Source organism: Mixophyes fleayi, chromosome 1 (genome assembly GCF_038048845.1).
Source record: "Mixophyes fleayi isolate aMixFle1 chromosome 1, aMixFle1.hap1, whole genome shotgun sequence".
NCBI classification, from domain to species: domain Eukaryota; kingdom Metazoa; phylum Chordata; class Amphibia; order Anura; family Limnodynastidae; genus Mixophyes; species Mixophyes fleayi.
The window spans coordinates 212,573,378-212,587,024 of NC_134402.1; the positions used below are offsets into that span (position 1 = coordinate 212,573,378).

At 40.0% G+C, this 13,647-nt stretch overlaps 1 protein-coding gene across 1 annotated transcript; it reads right to left on the bottom strand.

The window, feature by feature from the left end:
* Positions 1-6,812: 6,812 nt before the first annotated feature.
* On the bottom strand, positions 6,813-13,513 carry RPS28 (ribosomal protein S28). The gene is made up of 4 exons (XM_075204871.1): positions 13,402-13,513; positions 10,587-10,634; positions 7,723-7,858; positions 6,813-6,907 (listed from the first exon to the last, which is right to left on the bottom strand). The coding sequence occupies exons 1-3, from the start codon at positions 13,438-13,440 to the stop codon at positions 7,736-7,738; spliced, it is 210 nt and encodes a 69-aa protein (XP_075060972.1). The 5' UTR covers positions 13,441-13,513; the 3' UTR covers positions 6,813-6,907; positions 7,723-7,735.
* Between the last annotated feature and the right edge of the window lie 134 nt (positions 13,514-13,647).

Sequence of the window (13,647 nt, forward strand, 5' to 3'; positions counted from 1 at the left end):
TCTTTCTCCTTCTTTCTCTTTGGTTCCGTACCAGCAGTTTTCTTGCCACAGCAAGCATGAGAAGTGCAGCTGCTTGTTCTTGTTCTGTAGCCATTGTACGTTTACAAATGGGAATGAATGAAGGGACAGTGTAGCCTTCTGTTTTTAAGCTGTTTTGGGAGTTAACTATAGTGCAGGGTCTGGTCCTTTATGCTAATGTCTTTGGTATCTCGTACATTTCCCGCAAATGTCGCTGCAGTGTGTATGAAATTTAAATCATTGTTCACGACAACATGGCAGTAAAAAGTCGCTAAAGGGACGTCCGCTCTTCCCTTTATCGTCTAAAACAAGGTTAGTGTGTATGCAGTCCAAGGACCGAGCGATCAGAACATCGATCGCATGTAAAATCGCTCGGCATAAAAAGTTGGTCGAAATTTCTGTAGTGTGTCCCAGCTTTACAGTGCAGTTCTCTGCTGATGGCTGGGAGAGATTGTTTCTTGTACTAAATTTTGAATGGGAAGTGGATTTGCATATGCATGATTTTGATTCCCGATCATTGCCTTATCTGTGTGGAGTTTGTATGTTCTCCCCGTGTTTACGTGGATTTCCTCCCACATTTCAAAGACATACTGGCAGGTTAATTAGCTATCAAAAATTGACTTTAGTATCTGTCGGTCTGTCTGTGTGTGTGTGTTAGAGAATTTAGACTGTAAGCACCAATGGGACAGGGACTGATGTTTGCTCTCTGTACAGCGCTGCAGAACTAGTGGCGCTAAATAGCCGATAATGACGATTGTAACCTCTAATAAAACAGTCCCACTGTTTGCACGAGAACACAAACTAGGCTGGTCCTTTGTGATGAATAGAACTGGGGCTCAACCAGACCAGAAGTGGGGGGCAATTTAATCAACAAGACTAGGACCAATGGTGGGTCAAAGCCTGATTATTTCAGTAAAATGGGCAGGTCATGCTATGCCCTGTGTTAATTACTATTATGGGCTAAAGAGTATACCACTTAAGCTACATGGTCTTTTCTCCATACCTTGCCAAGTTTAATATTTTCTCTTCAGAAAGTAGCCTACAGGCTGTAGGATAAAGGTATGAGCACATCAATGAGCTTACCATTGGTTCTCATGGAAATTTTCTCTATAGGACCTAATGTTCATCTTTTTCCCACCCATTTGAAGGACAATTTTGATGTTTCAGCATCTGAACTAACATAGGGCTTATACAAGAAAGGTATTTTACACACTGTTAAAATCTTTCCTCTCAGGCCCATACTTTCAGTGCACATCAATTCACCAGTTAAATGTATGCAAAATGTGGTGCTTATATGGATAAATATTTTGAAATCCTAATTTTAATTTTACCTTCAAATGTCATTATGCTAATCTAGATTCACCAGGCAGGTAGGGGGAGCTATCCTTTAATGTTATTTTACAGTCCTACCTAAACAAGAGCGACTTGTGAAATACAGATAAAAGGGCTATGATGAGATCTGTGTAACGGCCGCCCACTATTATACAAGGCACAGTTCCCAGGTATCCAACTGATGCAGCCACAGTACCAGCAGAAAGCGGTATGAGTGGCAGTCATGCTGTAGAGGTGCTCCTCTCGCCATACTGATAAGCTACCAGTGCAGCAATCTTAAAATGAAGGTGGACTAAGGAGCACCTGTGCAATGTAGCACAGGAACCTCTGCCCCAGACTACCTGCCCTCCAACTATAACAATAAGGACATGGAGCTCCGTATATGAACTAACCAGCTACTCCAGACCACCCACAAACTTTTTCCGCCAACCAGATCCATGATGCAGAGCTCACATAATGCCCACCGGACAAATCACCCACCCTCCATTTTAGAGCTGCCTGTCCACAATCTGTGTAGGAAAGTATTGCATGTGAGTGTTCTCCATCCCATGTTTAATATGCGAGTCTCCCCCTTCTGTTTCTACATTTCCCCCTCAGTATGCAACTCTGTATCCCTGCTCTCATCCTTAGCATGCAAGTCTCTCTCCCAATCAGCTTGTCAGACAGGCAGGGGTATGTGGGGATATTGTCACATGCAGAGGGCTGTTCATTTAATGATGTGATGAGGGTTATTAATGAAAAGGTAGGAGCTATTATTTTATTGATGCATCCTAAATGCTGCTCCAAGACTGATTTTCTTCTCTCACCACTCCATATCTGCTGCACCACTCCGTGTCCTGCATAACCCAATTGAAATTACTCACCCTTACCTACAAAACCCTCAACACTCGTCAGTGTATGTCCCTAACCCAAGTTGGTTATCATATCTAGATCATATCAGTTATGATAACCAACTTGGTATAGGGACATACACTGACGAGATATTTATTCTGATTTTTACAAAGGGCAGTATAGACTCAATGGGGGGTATTCAATTGTTTGTTTTAACGCGCTAAAACCAAAAATAAACGAGCGCTCTAAAAATATTACCGTTAATACGGTAATTACTCGCTAAATTTCATCTCGCAGCTCCCTGAGCAGCGAGCTGAAATTCAGCCCGCTGGCAGCGAGTAAGTACCGTATTAACTGTTTACGCGCGCAAATTTACCGTATAATATGAAGTTTTTTTAGAGCGCTCGTTTTTTTGGGTTTTAGCGCGTTAAAAGAAACAATTGAATACCCCCCATAATATATTGATCCATTCAATTCACACGGCTGTGAGATTGTTTGAGCAGTGCAGCTGTGACTGCATTTTAATTTACACATTTTATTATTTTTTCACACTTTTTCCTTTTATTTTCACTAATTGTATGGCAATCATATTTTAATATATACCAATAAAAATTTATATTTTAACCTTTTTCACACATCCCGGAGCGCCTCTGTATATATCTCTCTTTTTCTCTACCTTCAGATCTAAGCTCTCTAATGAGCAGGATCCTCCATGCCCTTTGCTTTCATGTGTGTATTTATTTTGTCTGCCTTGTATATCCTTGTTTTATGTATGTCCTGTTTTCCCTACTATACAGTGCTGCAGACATTATGGCACCTTACAAATCTATGATAATTGGTAAGGACATTGTTCTGCCTATTAATTTAAGGTGTGGTGATAGGACGATTTAGTACTACAAATAATTACGTGCTTTTAATTAAATGGGTAGTAGTTGTGGAGAAAAAGGCCTCTATGAAATGTGAAGGCTATTTATTAAATGTAAATAATGTTAAATTAATATCATGAAAGGCCTTATTAAACATTGCTTATTGATTTGATGCCAGGGTGGTTGGGGAATAGGGAGTCCTAGATTATTCACTAGTTTCTTTCAGGTGAATATTAATGATCTCTTTTCCAAATGAGACCCCAACAGGATCTAGCTAAGCAGCTTTTTTTTTACAATTTTAAGCAGCAACTGAGCCAAGATACCAGCAATAGGTAGAAAAGCCTGCAATAAAAGGTAGGGCAGAAATGTTGTAGAATGGGCTAGAGCCCTAAAAGGCTAGGCACAAATTCACAGTAGGGTGGCTATATGTCCTTCTGCAGTGTTCCATTTTTTAGAAGTAGAGCCTTCCAATGGTGGGAGGGGTGCCAGTGGTCTTGACCAGGGCACTAACATTTCTAGTTAAGGCTCTGCCAGATAAAGCCCACAAATCTGCACCAAAGTAGGGCTGTTTGCAATTCACTATGGGCTGTAGTGTCTCAGGGCTCTGCTCTCAGCTCTTTACTGTACACTATTTCCCTGGGTGCTCTCATCACTTCCTAGTCTCCAGTATCACCTTTACACCAACGACATTCAACTCTACATCTCCTCCCCTGGCCCTCACCCCTTCCTCTCTCTCGTGCATCGGACTGCTTCATTGCTATCTTCTCTTGGATGTCGGTACAACACCCATACTTAACAAGGCTATGAGACGCATCTTCCTCACACCTTTCTTCTGCCGTCCCTTCTCCTACAAGATTCTTTTAAAACTCATCACTTACAAAGCTTGCTCCAACTCAACTGCCCCTTATATCTCCAACCTCCTCCCCATTCATTTTCCCTCTCGCTTCCTGCACTCTGTGAATGACCTTCACCTCTTTTCCACATTGATAACCTCATCCCATTCCTGTATCCAAGACTTCTCCCAAGCTGCACCGCTCCACTGGAACAACCTCCTACGCTCCATCCAACAGCCTCGATTGTGCTCCTTCAAATGTGCACTTAAAAAACGCAACTTTTCATTAAAACCTACCACCCACCACTCCAGGCCCCTTTACTCGCTCCTCCTTCACTGATCCCCTCCCTTTAGGATGCAAGTTCCAATGAGAAGGCCCCTCCTCCTTCCTGTCTATACCTATTGCAACAGGATGGCCTGCCTAAGCCACCCTGTCTGTTGCTGCTGGGCTTACTTTGCCACCGTTCCCTTTTGCTGCAAGAGGGGCTTACAAATGGTGCCACCACTGGACTCCTTACCAGCTTCTAGTACTGGATTTCTTCTGGGTAACTGGTGCTGCGAGTGTACCCCGCTAGTGGCATACCTGGGCTGGTACTCCTGACCTACTATGGATCAAGGGTGCTGTGGATGATCTCCCTGGCCTCTCACACTAAGCAGAGCTGCAGGCAGAGTGGTGGTAAAAACTGGGTCCAACCACAGAAACTGCCAGAGAACGGATTCGATTTAGGGTCTAATCTGTAGATCACAGGAATACAGCAATATTAAAGATGTTTTCAAGCAGGTCTTTGAAGCAAGTGTTTATTTGCTCTCAAACTGGTTGAAGGTACCAGTGATCAGGTCAGGTCAGATGAAACAAGAACACTTCAGTGCACAAGACGGTGCTTTTTATACGGATTTGGACACAGGCTATTTTTAGAATCAGGATGCAATGTGTTTACACAAACATGGATTTACATACATTGCAAAGCCAACAATATTTCATAGATATAACACTTATCTATGAAATTCTAAAGATGCTGTGATGTCCTGCATCTGTGTTTCAGATGCAGAGAATCTAGGAGCCAGTCTTAATTAAAAGTTCCTGAATTCAATGTTGGACCTTCACACATCAAAAGATCTAATTAGCATGTGGCCCCTCTTCAGACAGTGCAGAATACACATTCCCAAAGAAAGGTATAAACCCCAAACAAGCCATTTCCCCACATCACAACACACACGAGACTTCCATCCATCTTATTGTATCAGATATATACCTAAGAAATCATGCATTCCCTCTAGCAAGGTTAAAACAAACAAGTTTTTTCCCTGGTCTCAGAAATAAGGATTTTCAATATCAAAATATACACAATATCAAAAATAAGTGCATTGGCAATTATATAAATAAGCGCCCTGCATTATTTCCTTTAAATAAATTTATACCAGAAGTTATTTATCAGTGATCCAGTCACACCTATTATTCTGTTCCAACTGTACTATAATTGCCATGTCTGGAGCTTCAGGAGTACTGGTATTACTCATTTATTGTTCTGTACTGTTTTATCCTGTATGGTCTACGGTTTGTACTGTGCATGGCGCTGCAGAAATCTGGTGGTGCCTTATAAAGAGAATAATAAAGGGTGAAATAAATTAGGTGCTAAGTCACAAAATATTACAATATTAAAACACCTCAGTGGTGTGAGCAAAAGCAGTGTTTTATGTACCATAAAACTAAAAAATGCACATAGGAGAAACTCACATGAGACAAAGGGACCTCACTTTTAAATGAACATGCCCCTTAGGGGGAATATTTTTGGTGCTTTATTTGCTTAATGTCAGACCTAACAAAGCACATATAACAAAGTTAACAAAACCAAAATTCTGATTTTTGTACACTGAAGGGATAAAAACTGACCCATGGTTGCTATGATGCAAGCAAATCCTTACTAGTAAAAAAAAAAAATGGTTCCAACAGATCATGGCTAAAATAGCATGCTGTTTGAACCACCTTGCCTGCCAGAACTGGAACAAAAATTAAAACCAATCCCCTCCCTTACAGTTTCTAACAGCACAGCCTAATCAGCAGACTAACTTCTAGATGAGCCCAATAAAATGATTGGCCCACTGCACCAACAGAATATTGGCCCAGTGCTGTTCAGCACTCTGCACCCTATGACTCCACTAGTGGTTGGGTACTAGGGTTAAAATCTAGTGCAACCATTGATAGCCCATTGGTTTTATTGCATGCTAGCACTTTTATTCATTTTACTACACATGACCAGATGAATGAAGTAGACGATCTAGAATCAGCCAGATTACACGTTGCATACACTTGATTGTAACGGCTGCTTATGTTAACCCCTGTAAATTGTATTTCAACCAATAACCTATATTTGTGGACCTTGTTTCCCCCATGTGCTCATTTTCACCACTTGCTCCTCTACTGCCAAAATTTTTTTAAAAAAATTAAAGCCAGTAGGTTAATTGTCTTTAGAATAAATTGACCGGTAGATGTAGAGCATCAAGACTAAGTTCCATTGGGACTGATGTATAGTGTTTTACAAAGACTATCTTTAATCATTTACAACAAGGCTAAGAAACCTAGCATATAGCATTTAATTTCCAGCCTCTTAGTTGCTAAACACTGGACTCCTATCTAGTTTATTAGCAGTCTTGATATCATTAAGCATAAATTACATCTAATACATAACATTCTCATACAGATATGAAGGGCAGATTTAGTTAAAGGTTTTTTACATTATAATGCTTACAGACATCTGTGTCACCATTTGTCACATTTAGTCGAACCGTTTTCTGTTACTTTACCATTTTTATTAACTAAGTTTGAGTATTGAAGCCATATCCTACAGTATGGCATCTGATCCAGCACCAACAGAACAGTTTGTCTACCACTACTCTATGGAAAATCATGAACACAGATTAGCACAAATAGACAATTTTCTTTCCAAATCTTTATTCTCAACCAAAAAGCAACGTGTAGCAAGGTGTATCAAGTCCATCTCCAGTCTTAAATAGACCAATCTCCAGGTATCTGCAAAAAAAATATAAAAAAATAATAATTTCAGAAATTAACACAAAACTACTGCATAATCACAGTATTGCAAAAGGTCAGACTAATTAAGACTAAATGCATTAAGGCCTGGGGTCTCCTTGTGCCATGCATTTTCCAAACCAAGGGGCCAAGACACCAAGCCTTGAAATCCTTTGCGTTTGTCTCACTTCCTAAGACTATGCAAGTGTAGAGCAGGAATCATGGCAAACTTACAAATGACAAAGTGAGTCAAACTAAAGAAAACTTGAAGTCTAACCCTTGCTACCTTGTTAATTTCATTGTAGGCAATAATGCTTGTCCAAGAATTTCTGAACACATTACTATGTGTTTGTGGACATCTGCTGGCTGGAATGGGTCCCTTAATGTAAATTAGTTCTAAAAAAAACCCAGGTGCATGCAATTGGTCTTTTGGTGAAACAGCAGGACTAGTTCACCCTGTGCTGCCAACATTAGTGGTCTTTATAGAACTATTTAACAAAACTTAAGACCCAAATTGTTAATTTTTGTAAACTGACATAACTTGCATAATAGATGGTTAGACACCCTTTAGTAGTTTATAAAAAGTATGAGAGAACATTTTTGAGATGGTGAAAGACCACTGTTTCTGCATAGGCCCTAACCCTTCATCCAGACTAGAACAAAATCATTATATTTTAATAGATAAATGGAGAATTGCACATTCAACCACCATGCATGTGGTTTTTTTTGTATTCAGTTCTGTACATAAGGAAGGCTGTCTGACCAAAATGCTTACTAGAGATATTGTGAAAAGAGCAAGAGAATAGGAGTTTTACCTAAAAGGCATTGCTAGCGTAATCTTCTAGCTTCACGTTCAGATTCCAGCAATGTTAGAACATCTCCCTCTCGAACTGGGCCCTTTACATTTCTTATAATGGAACGGTTGCTGTCATCCATGAACTCAACACGAACCTGTAATCAAAAGGGATTACTGACGCTTGATTAATTCCAATATTTTTAACCATCAACATTTCTGTATGTAAGCTTATAAATGTCATAAGCTTACATACATACAGAAATTAATTAAAACGTGTACAGGCATTAACACATTTGTTCAAATACAAGTGCTTAGTAAATGAGGCACCTACAGCAAGATGGATGCTTACACTTTCATTATGTACTATGTTGCTGCAGATTCAGGGTGCTGGAGCAGGAAGACAGGACAGAGGATTTATAATTGTTGGGACACCTGACAGACAACATAGCTAGTGTGTTTAGTTCAAAGTGTGAGTTACAAGTGTATTAAGATTAATATAGCATAACTCAGAGTAATATCAGAGAGAGTAGAACACTACCCGACATCACTACTACAAGAGGACAAAATCTAGCAGCACAGCTCTGGGGCCATAATTTTGATTCTCTACCATGGCCTTATCTGTGTAGAGTTTGTATGCTCTCCCCGTGTTTACGTGGGTTTCCTCCCACATGCCAAAACATACTGGTAGGTTAATTGGCTGCTAACAATTTGACCTTAATCTTTGTGTGTGTATGTTAGGAAATTTAGACTGCAAGGTCCAATGGGGCAGGGACTGATGTCCTCTGTACAGCACTGCAGAATTTAGTGGCGCCATATAAACAGTTGATGAGTACTATTACCCTCCACCTCAAGCACCTGCCTTGAACACTCCTTACTGATTTGCTAGAATTGTTGATAAGATCACTTCTGATTTAATGAACAACCTGTAAACCTTTTCATTTAAATTCTCAGTATGTCCAATCTGTTCATCAGCATTACCATGTTGTTCTACCAACTGCTTTTTGTAGGTCTATCCACACAGCACCATATTCCTCTCTGTACTGCCCTCCTACCATGTTATCCTCTTCCCCATTCTTCCAGTCCAATATCCTCATTGAATTCGATCTCCCCCATTGCCACTTCAACTCAGACTCCTTCCAATTTGACCATTTAACCTCCTCCTCCTGTTTCTGTATGCCATGCAAGTTCTGTTAATTATATCCATGCATGTATTAAACTGCTCTGTTCCATCATACGAATCATGTCTGTCATATTTGTAATATTTTGTGCGCCACAAAACCTGTGGTGCCATACCACAGGTGGCATGGCGCTTCAGCTGTAATAAACTATAATAACTTGGGGCTTGATTTAGAGTTCAATGCAATTTATATTGAAATCTTAAGTGTAAATTGCATCTTGTAATTTACACAGGATTCCAACTCGCCGCAGATCTTACCCATTTCACCTACCCAAGCGCATAGAGGCGCAACGGGGAGATCTGTGTCAGAGTGCGAACTGAGACAAATCTTTGGCCAAAAGTCTTTTTTGTGCTGATTAGTTGAACTTGCATCCAACTATACATGAGGCCCATGTGCTACCAAAATAAAACCCAATTTGTCTCTACTTTAAGAGCATTGAAACCTAGACAAAATAGGAAGAAAAGTCAGTTTTCAGTTCAATACTTGCCAGAGGTTATAAGCTAATTTTCCTGAGTGAGGTACGGAATAGGACAGGGTGGAAGGAGGAATCCAAATAGCTGGGGTTTTTTTGGGTTTTTTTTTTTTAACATATTTGGAATATTTAGATGAAAATTTACATTTTTTTATATGGCGTTATGGGTGGACTTGACTTCTAAAATAACCTGAATCTAATTGATCACGGACAAGCTAATGCTTCTTCCACCTTGCCTACCTGTCATTTAGGAAAAAGTGCAGTCACAGGGCTCCTTGTTTAATGCAAATATGCCAAGCGCAGTGGTTCCCAAACTGTGCATTGAGCCCCCATTTGGTTTCGCAATCTCACAGGTTGTTGCAACCAAGGCCAGTGGTAGGCAAGACAGGGTAATTAGTTTGGCTTAAGGGTGCCTTGAAAAAACTATGGAACCTAAGAGTGCCTCAAACTGAAAACGCTTAGGATCCACCGACCTAGCGCTTCAAAACATTTAGCTTTGTATGAGGCAACTGTATGGCCAGTAAAAAAAAAAAACAAAAGTTATTGGCCCAAGACTAGAAACCACAAGCTGTTGACAGCCAGGGTCCACCAATGGCAGCCATCTTGGATGATGTTAGTAGTTGTTTAATAACTTACAAACCAGACAGCGCAGTGATTAGCAATGCTGTCTCACAGCTCTGACTATGTATAATTGGACTTTGGGAGGAAACTCATGTAAACAAAAGGCAAACTTGTAAGTTGGTTTCTGACAAACATGGACACTGGGTGTGGGGTATGAAATTTGGACTACAAGTTCCAATGGGGCAGGGACTGATGTGTACGATTTAACATGCTCTGGAAAGCACTGTAATATGGTGGTACTTTACGAATACCATGCAGTGGCTTTTGAATAGTACCCCCAAAAATATCTCAGCCATCAGTACCAGGGGATAAAGGAGCAGAAGTCTGACCACTAGCAAAAAATGTAGGTTAGGGAAAATTGGCAACAAAGAAAGAGCAATTTAGAATAATTTCCATTAAACAGTGAGAATTTAGAATTTGTCACATTTACAAGTCACAAGCTGTAGGATGGTGGGTGATGTCAGCATAATAAGACACCCTGGAGTCTTAATGTGTACAATAGCATGTACTTTCTATAAATATCCAGTAAAACAGACTGTTATATTAATAATTAATGGCTATGATTGTCACGCTGTATAAGAAGTCTAGCCTTAGCATAAAAAAAAACCTTACCTGAGTACACTGCCCTTGAGATCCAGTTCTTCCAAGAACTTTAGTTACCTAAAAAATAAATATATTAATAATTTGAAACATCCCATCTATGCAGTAGCGCAATCACCAACTCTGGATGAGACAATACATGGCTGTAAAGTTCCCAATTGTGACCAGCACAAAGCAGCTTTCTCTTAATTGCATTGATTGGGAACTAATAAAAATGGTTCCTGGAGTAGAGTTTAATAAAACTATGCTAATACCGCACAAAGCCGCACTTCAATATTTAGCACTGTCCCAAGTTTAAATAATCTATACAGGCTTGGCCCAATTAACGTACAGTGCACTGTTCTGTCCACATTTGTAGCATCCAAAAATAGCACTTTGCCTGAACATAATTCAGTCCCAACATGCACTGCTCCTTGCATGGTGCGCAACACATTGGTGCCCCTGCATGTCATAGGATCTGAACATTCTTTTTAATTAGAAAAACAAAAAGACAAGGCTCACAAGGAAACAAAGTAAGCTGAATAAGCTGTAAGCCCAAATACATCATTACATATCCAAATACTTAAAAAAATCCAGAAGAGTTGTCAGGGAATTTAAGACAAAAATTGTACATTGCATTTCTTGTTACGGAGGTATAGCAACTGAATTCCAGTGGTGTCTATTTTCCCCAAAAGGAGTGATTTTCACATTTCTAACAGTTTTATCAGGATAAATGTTAAGCCTCCAAAGAGTGGTACGGTAATACAAGTATTTCGTAAAGTATTGATAATGGAGTTTATGAACGTTTTTACAGATGTATATTTGTATAGCAACCATATAGTAAACCATGTCCTTATTAGTGTTTACAACCTAAATTCCCCAAACACTAGAGCACATTTAGGTCAAGATAATTAACGTACAAGTGTTAAACATTGAGAAGAAACCACAGTATAACTGAGAAACCATTGCAAACATGGAGACATCACTGAAAACAACTGCTTAGATCTACCAAGGAAGCAGCTATGGCTAGACAATGGCTGCCACAGCTTCCTATCTTAGACCATGAACCATTTTGTTTTGTTCCAATATTTAATTCGAAGAACTCAGTATGTCTAATGGACAGGCAAACCCGTTGACGACACTAGGACATCCAATAACATGTAGGCTAAGAAACCTGAAGGATTGACCGTTATTAAATGGTTTATATTTGATTCATAAACATTGCAAGCCCACCCCTAGTTTAATATATAATGCAATAGAATCCTTTTTGAGAACCCTATACAAAGATTCCAATTAGGTTAAGAATGTAAACATACTTTTATCCCCAACTAATGAAAGTAATTTTATTAAAGCATGGGGCAACATGTTTTCCTGCAATTAAAATAAACCACCTCAAAAACACCCCAATTTGGCTCTAAAAAGGCATGTACTAAAAGGATGCACAGAAAGGGGTGATCAGAACGATTTCCTGCAGTTCATCACCACAAGACTGGATGACAGAACTTGGCAAGTTACAACATACATATACACACACACACACATACATACATACATACATACATACAGTCTTTGCATCTAAGTGACAGCCCAAAAATTTAGGATCATACCAACTATAAAGGACAAGTCACATGCCTTCAATGAAAATGAATGTATATTAAGTTATACACACTATTTTTATTTACGATTGCTTGTGTTCAAGAGTGTACATAAATATCTATGCTTTTAATGTTTTAATGCCATCAACCCATGGGAAACAGATATTGCTATCTTCCAACTGGAAACACTAAGCGAAAATCCTAGGTTTCATTACACAAATAAAAATGATGTATTGCTAGAATCAATGCATGTAAATTACTACATAATGGTTTTTATTATCATGTATGTATATTAAAGTGTAATTTACTCATTGTACATATTTAAATTTTGAAACACTGCAAACATTTTTCTTAGTTTAAATACAGCTACTTAGACGTGTAAGTTACTTTCTCTATTGAAAGAATTAGGTGGAAGTAAAAAAAAAGTTCGTGCCACCTAATGGCAGAAAATGTAACTGCAGGCAAAATCCTTTTCTGTGATCAACCGTTTAGTACAGGGGTAGGCAACCTGCGGCTCTCCAGGTGTTGTGAAACTACAAATCCCAGCATGCCTTGCCATCTATCTGCTGGTTATCTACTGGCAAAGCATGCTGGGACTTGTAGTTTCACAACACCTGGAGAGCCGCAGGTTGCCTACCCCTGGTTTAGTACATGCCCAAAAAGTCTATATAAGAAAAAAAAACACATCTCAAGCGTGAAATCGGTTATAGCCTTGTCCAAGTATTACTGTTAAGTGAAAATCCTTAGGTATGACGACAGCGGAGGAGTACAGTTAATAGTGTTTAATTTATAAAAGCATTTCAGCTGCGCCTTACAGACTTTCACGAGCAATATATTGGAAGCTCCTCAAACTAGTATTCGTTTAAGGTAAGCGTGGCTCAGGTTCTTCGTCAATATTGCGCGGTTAGAGTGTAACACGTCTCTGCTGGCCCCCTACCTCCTGATAAACCCAATGCCCCGCAGCCAGAAACACCCAGATGCTATGTAGAACTACCGGCCCCTGCCGCTGTCTCCTGTTCACCAGCAGGCGCTCAGCATGTAGGAGGCGACAGTAGCCAGGGAACTACAGGAGCTCAGGGGGTGAAGGAGGCCTAGTGTCTACAGTAGTTCGGTGAAAGTAAACCAGGAGAGGCTGTGTCAGAAGGAGCAGTTATTCCATCGGGAGGAGACAGAACGTCACAACTGACACCGCTAAACGGGCACAAGCAGTCACACGTGTATGAGCAGAAAAAAGTAAGTGAGACTTCCATTACCCGAGCGAGCTTGATCGGCTGCACGCGGCTGGCTTCCATTATGGCGGCTACTCCAGGCACAAAAAGAGAATCACGTGTGTTCGCTTCGTTCTTTTATAGACTTCTAGCTACGTGGGCGGGGTGCAGGAAGTGTCGTCATGAATAAATACCCATCTGAAGTATACTTTGGCGATTTAATGGACAGCCTGAAAGTGGAAACATTTTACCCACTGTCCAGTCTCCGATCTTGTTTTCTAATCTTTCCTG

Bases quoted from the DNA above. Each gene is read 5' to 3' on its own strand.
- RPS28 (XM_075204871.1), bottom strand. From the start codon at position 13,440: ATGGAAGCCAGCCGCGTGCAGCCGATCAAGCTCGCTCGG. The intron at 10,635-13,401 runs GTAATGGAAGTC...TTTATTTTTTAG, and splicing joins AGCCGATCAAGCTCGCTCGG to GTAACTAAAGTTCTTGGAAG. The intron at 7,859-10,586 runs GTAAGGTTTTTT...TTTTGATTACAG, and splicing joins CTCAAGGGCAGTGTACTCAG to GTTCGTGTTGAGTTCATGGA.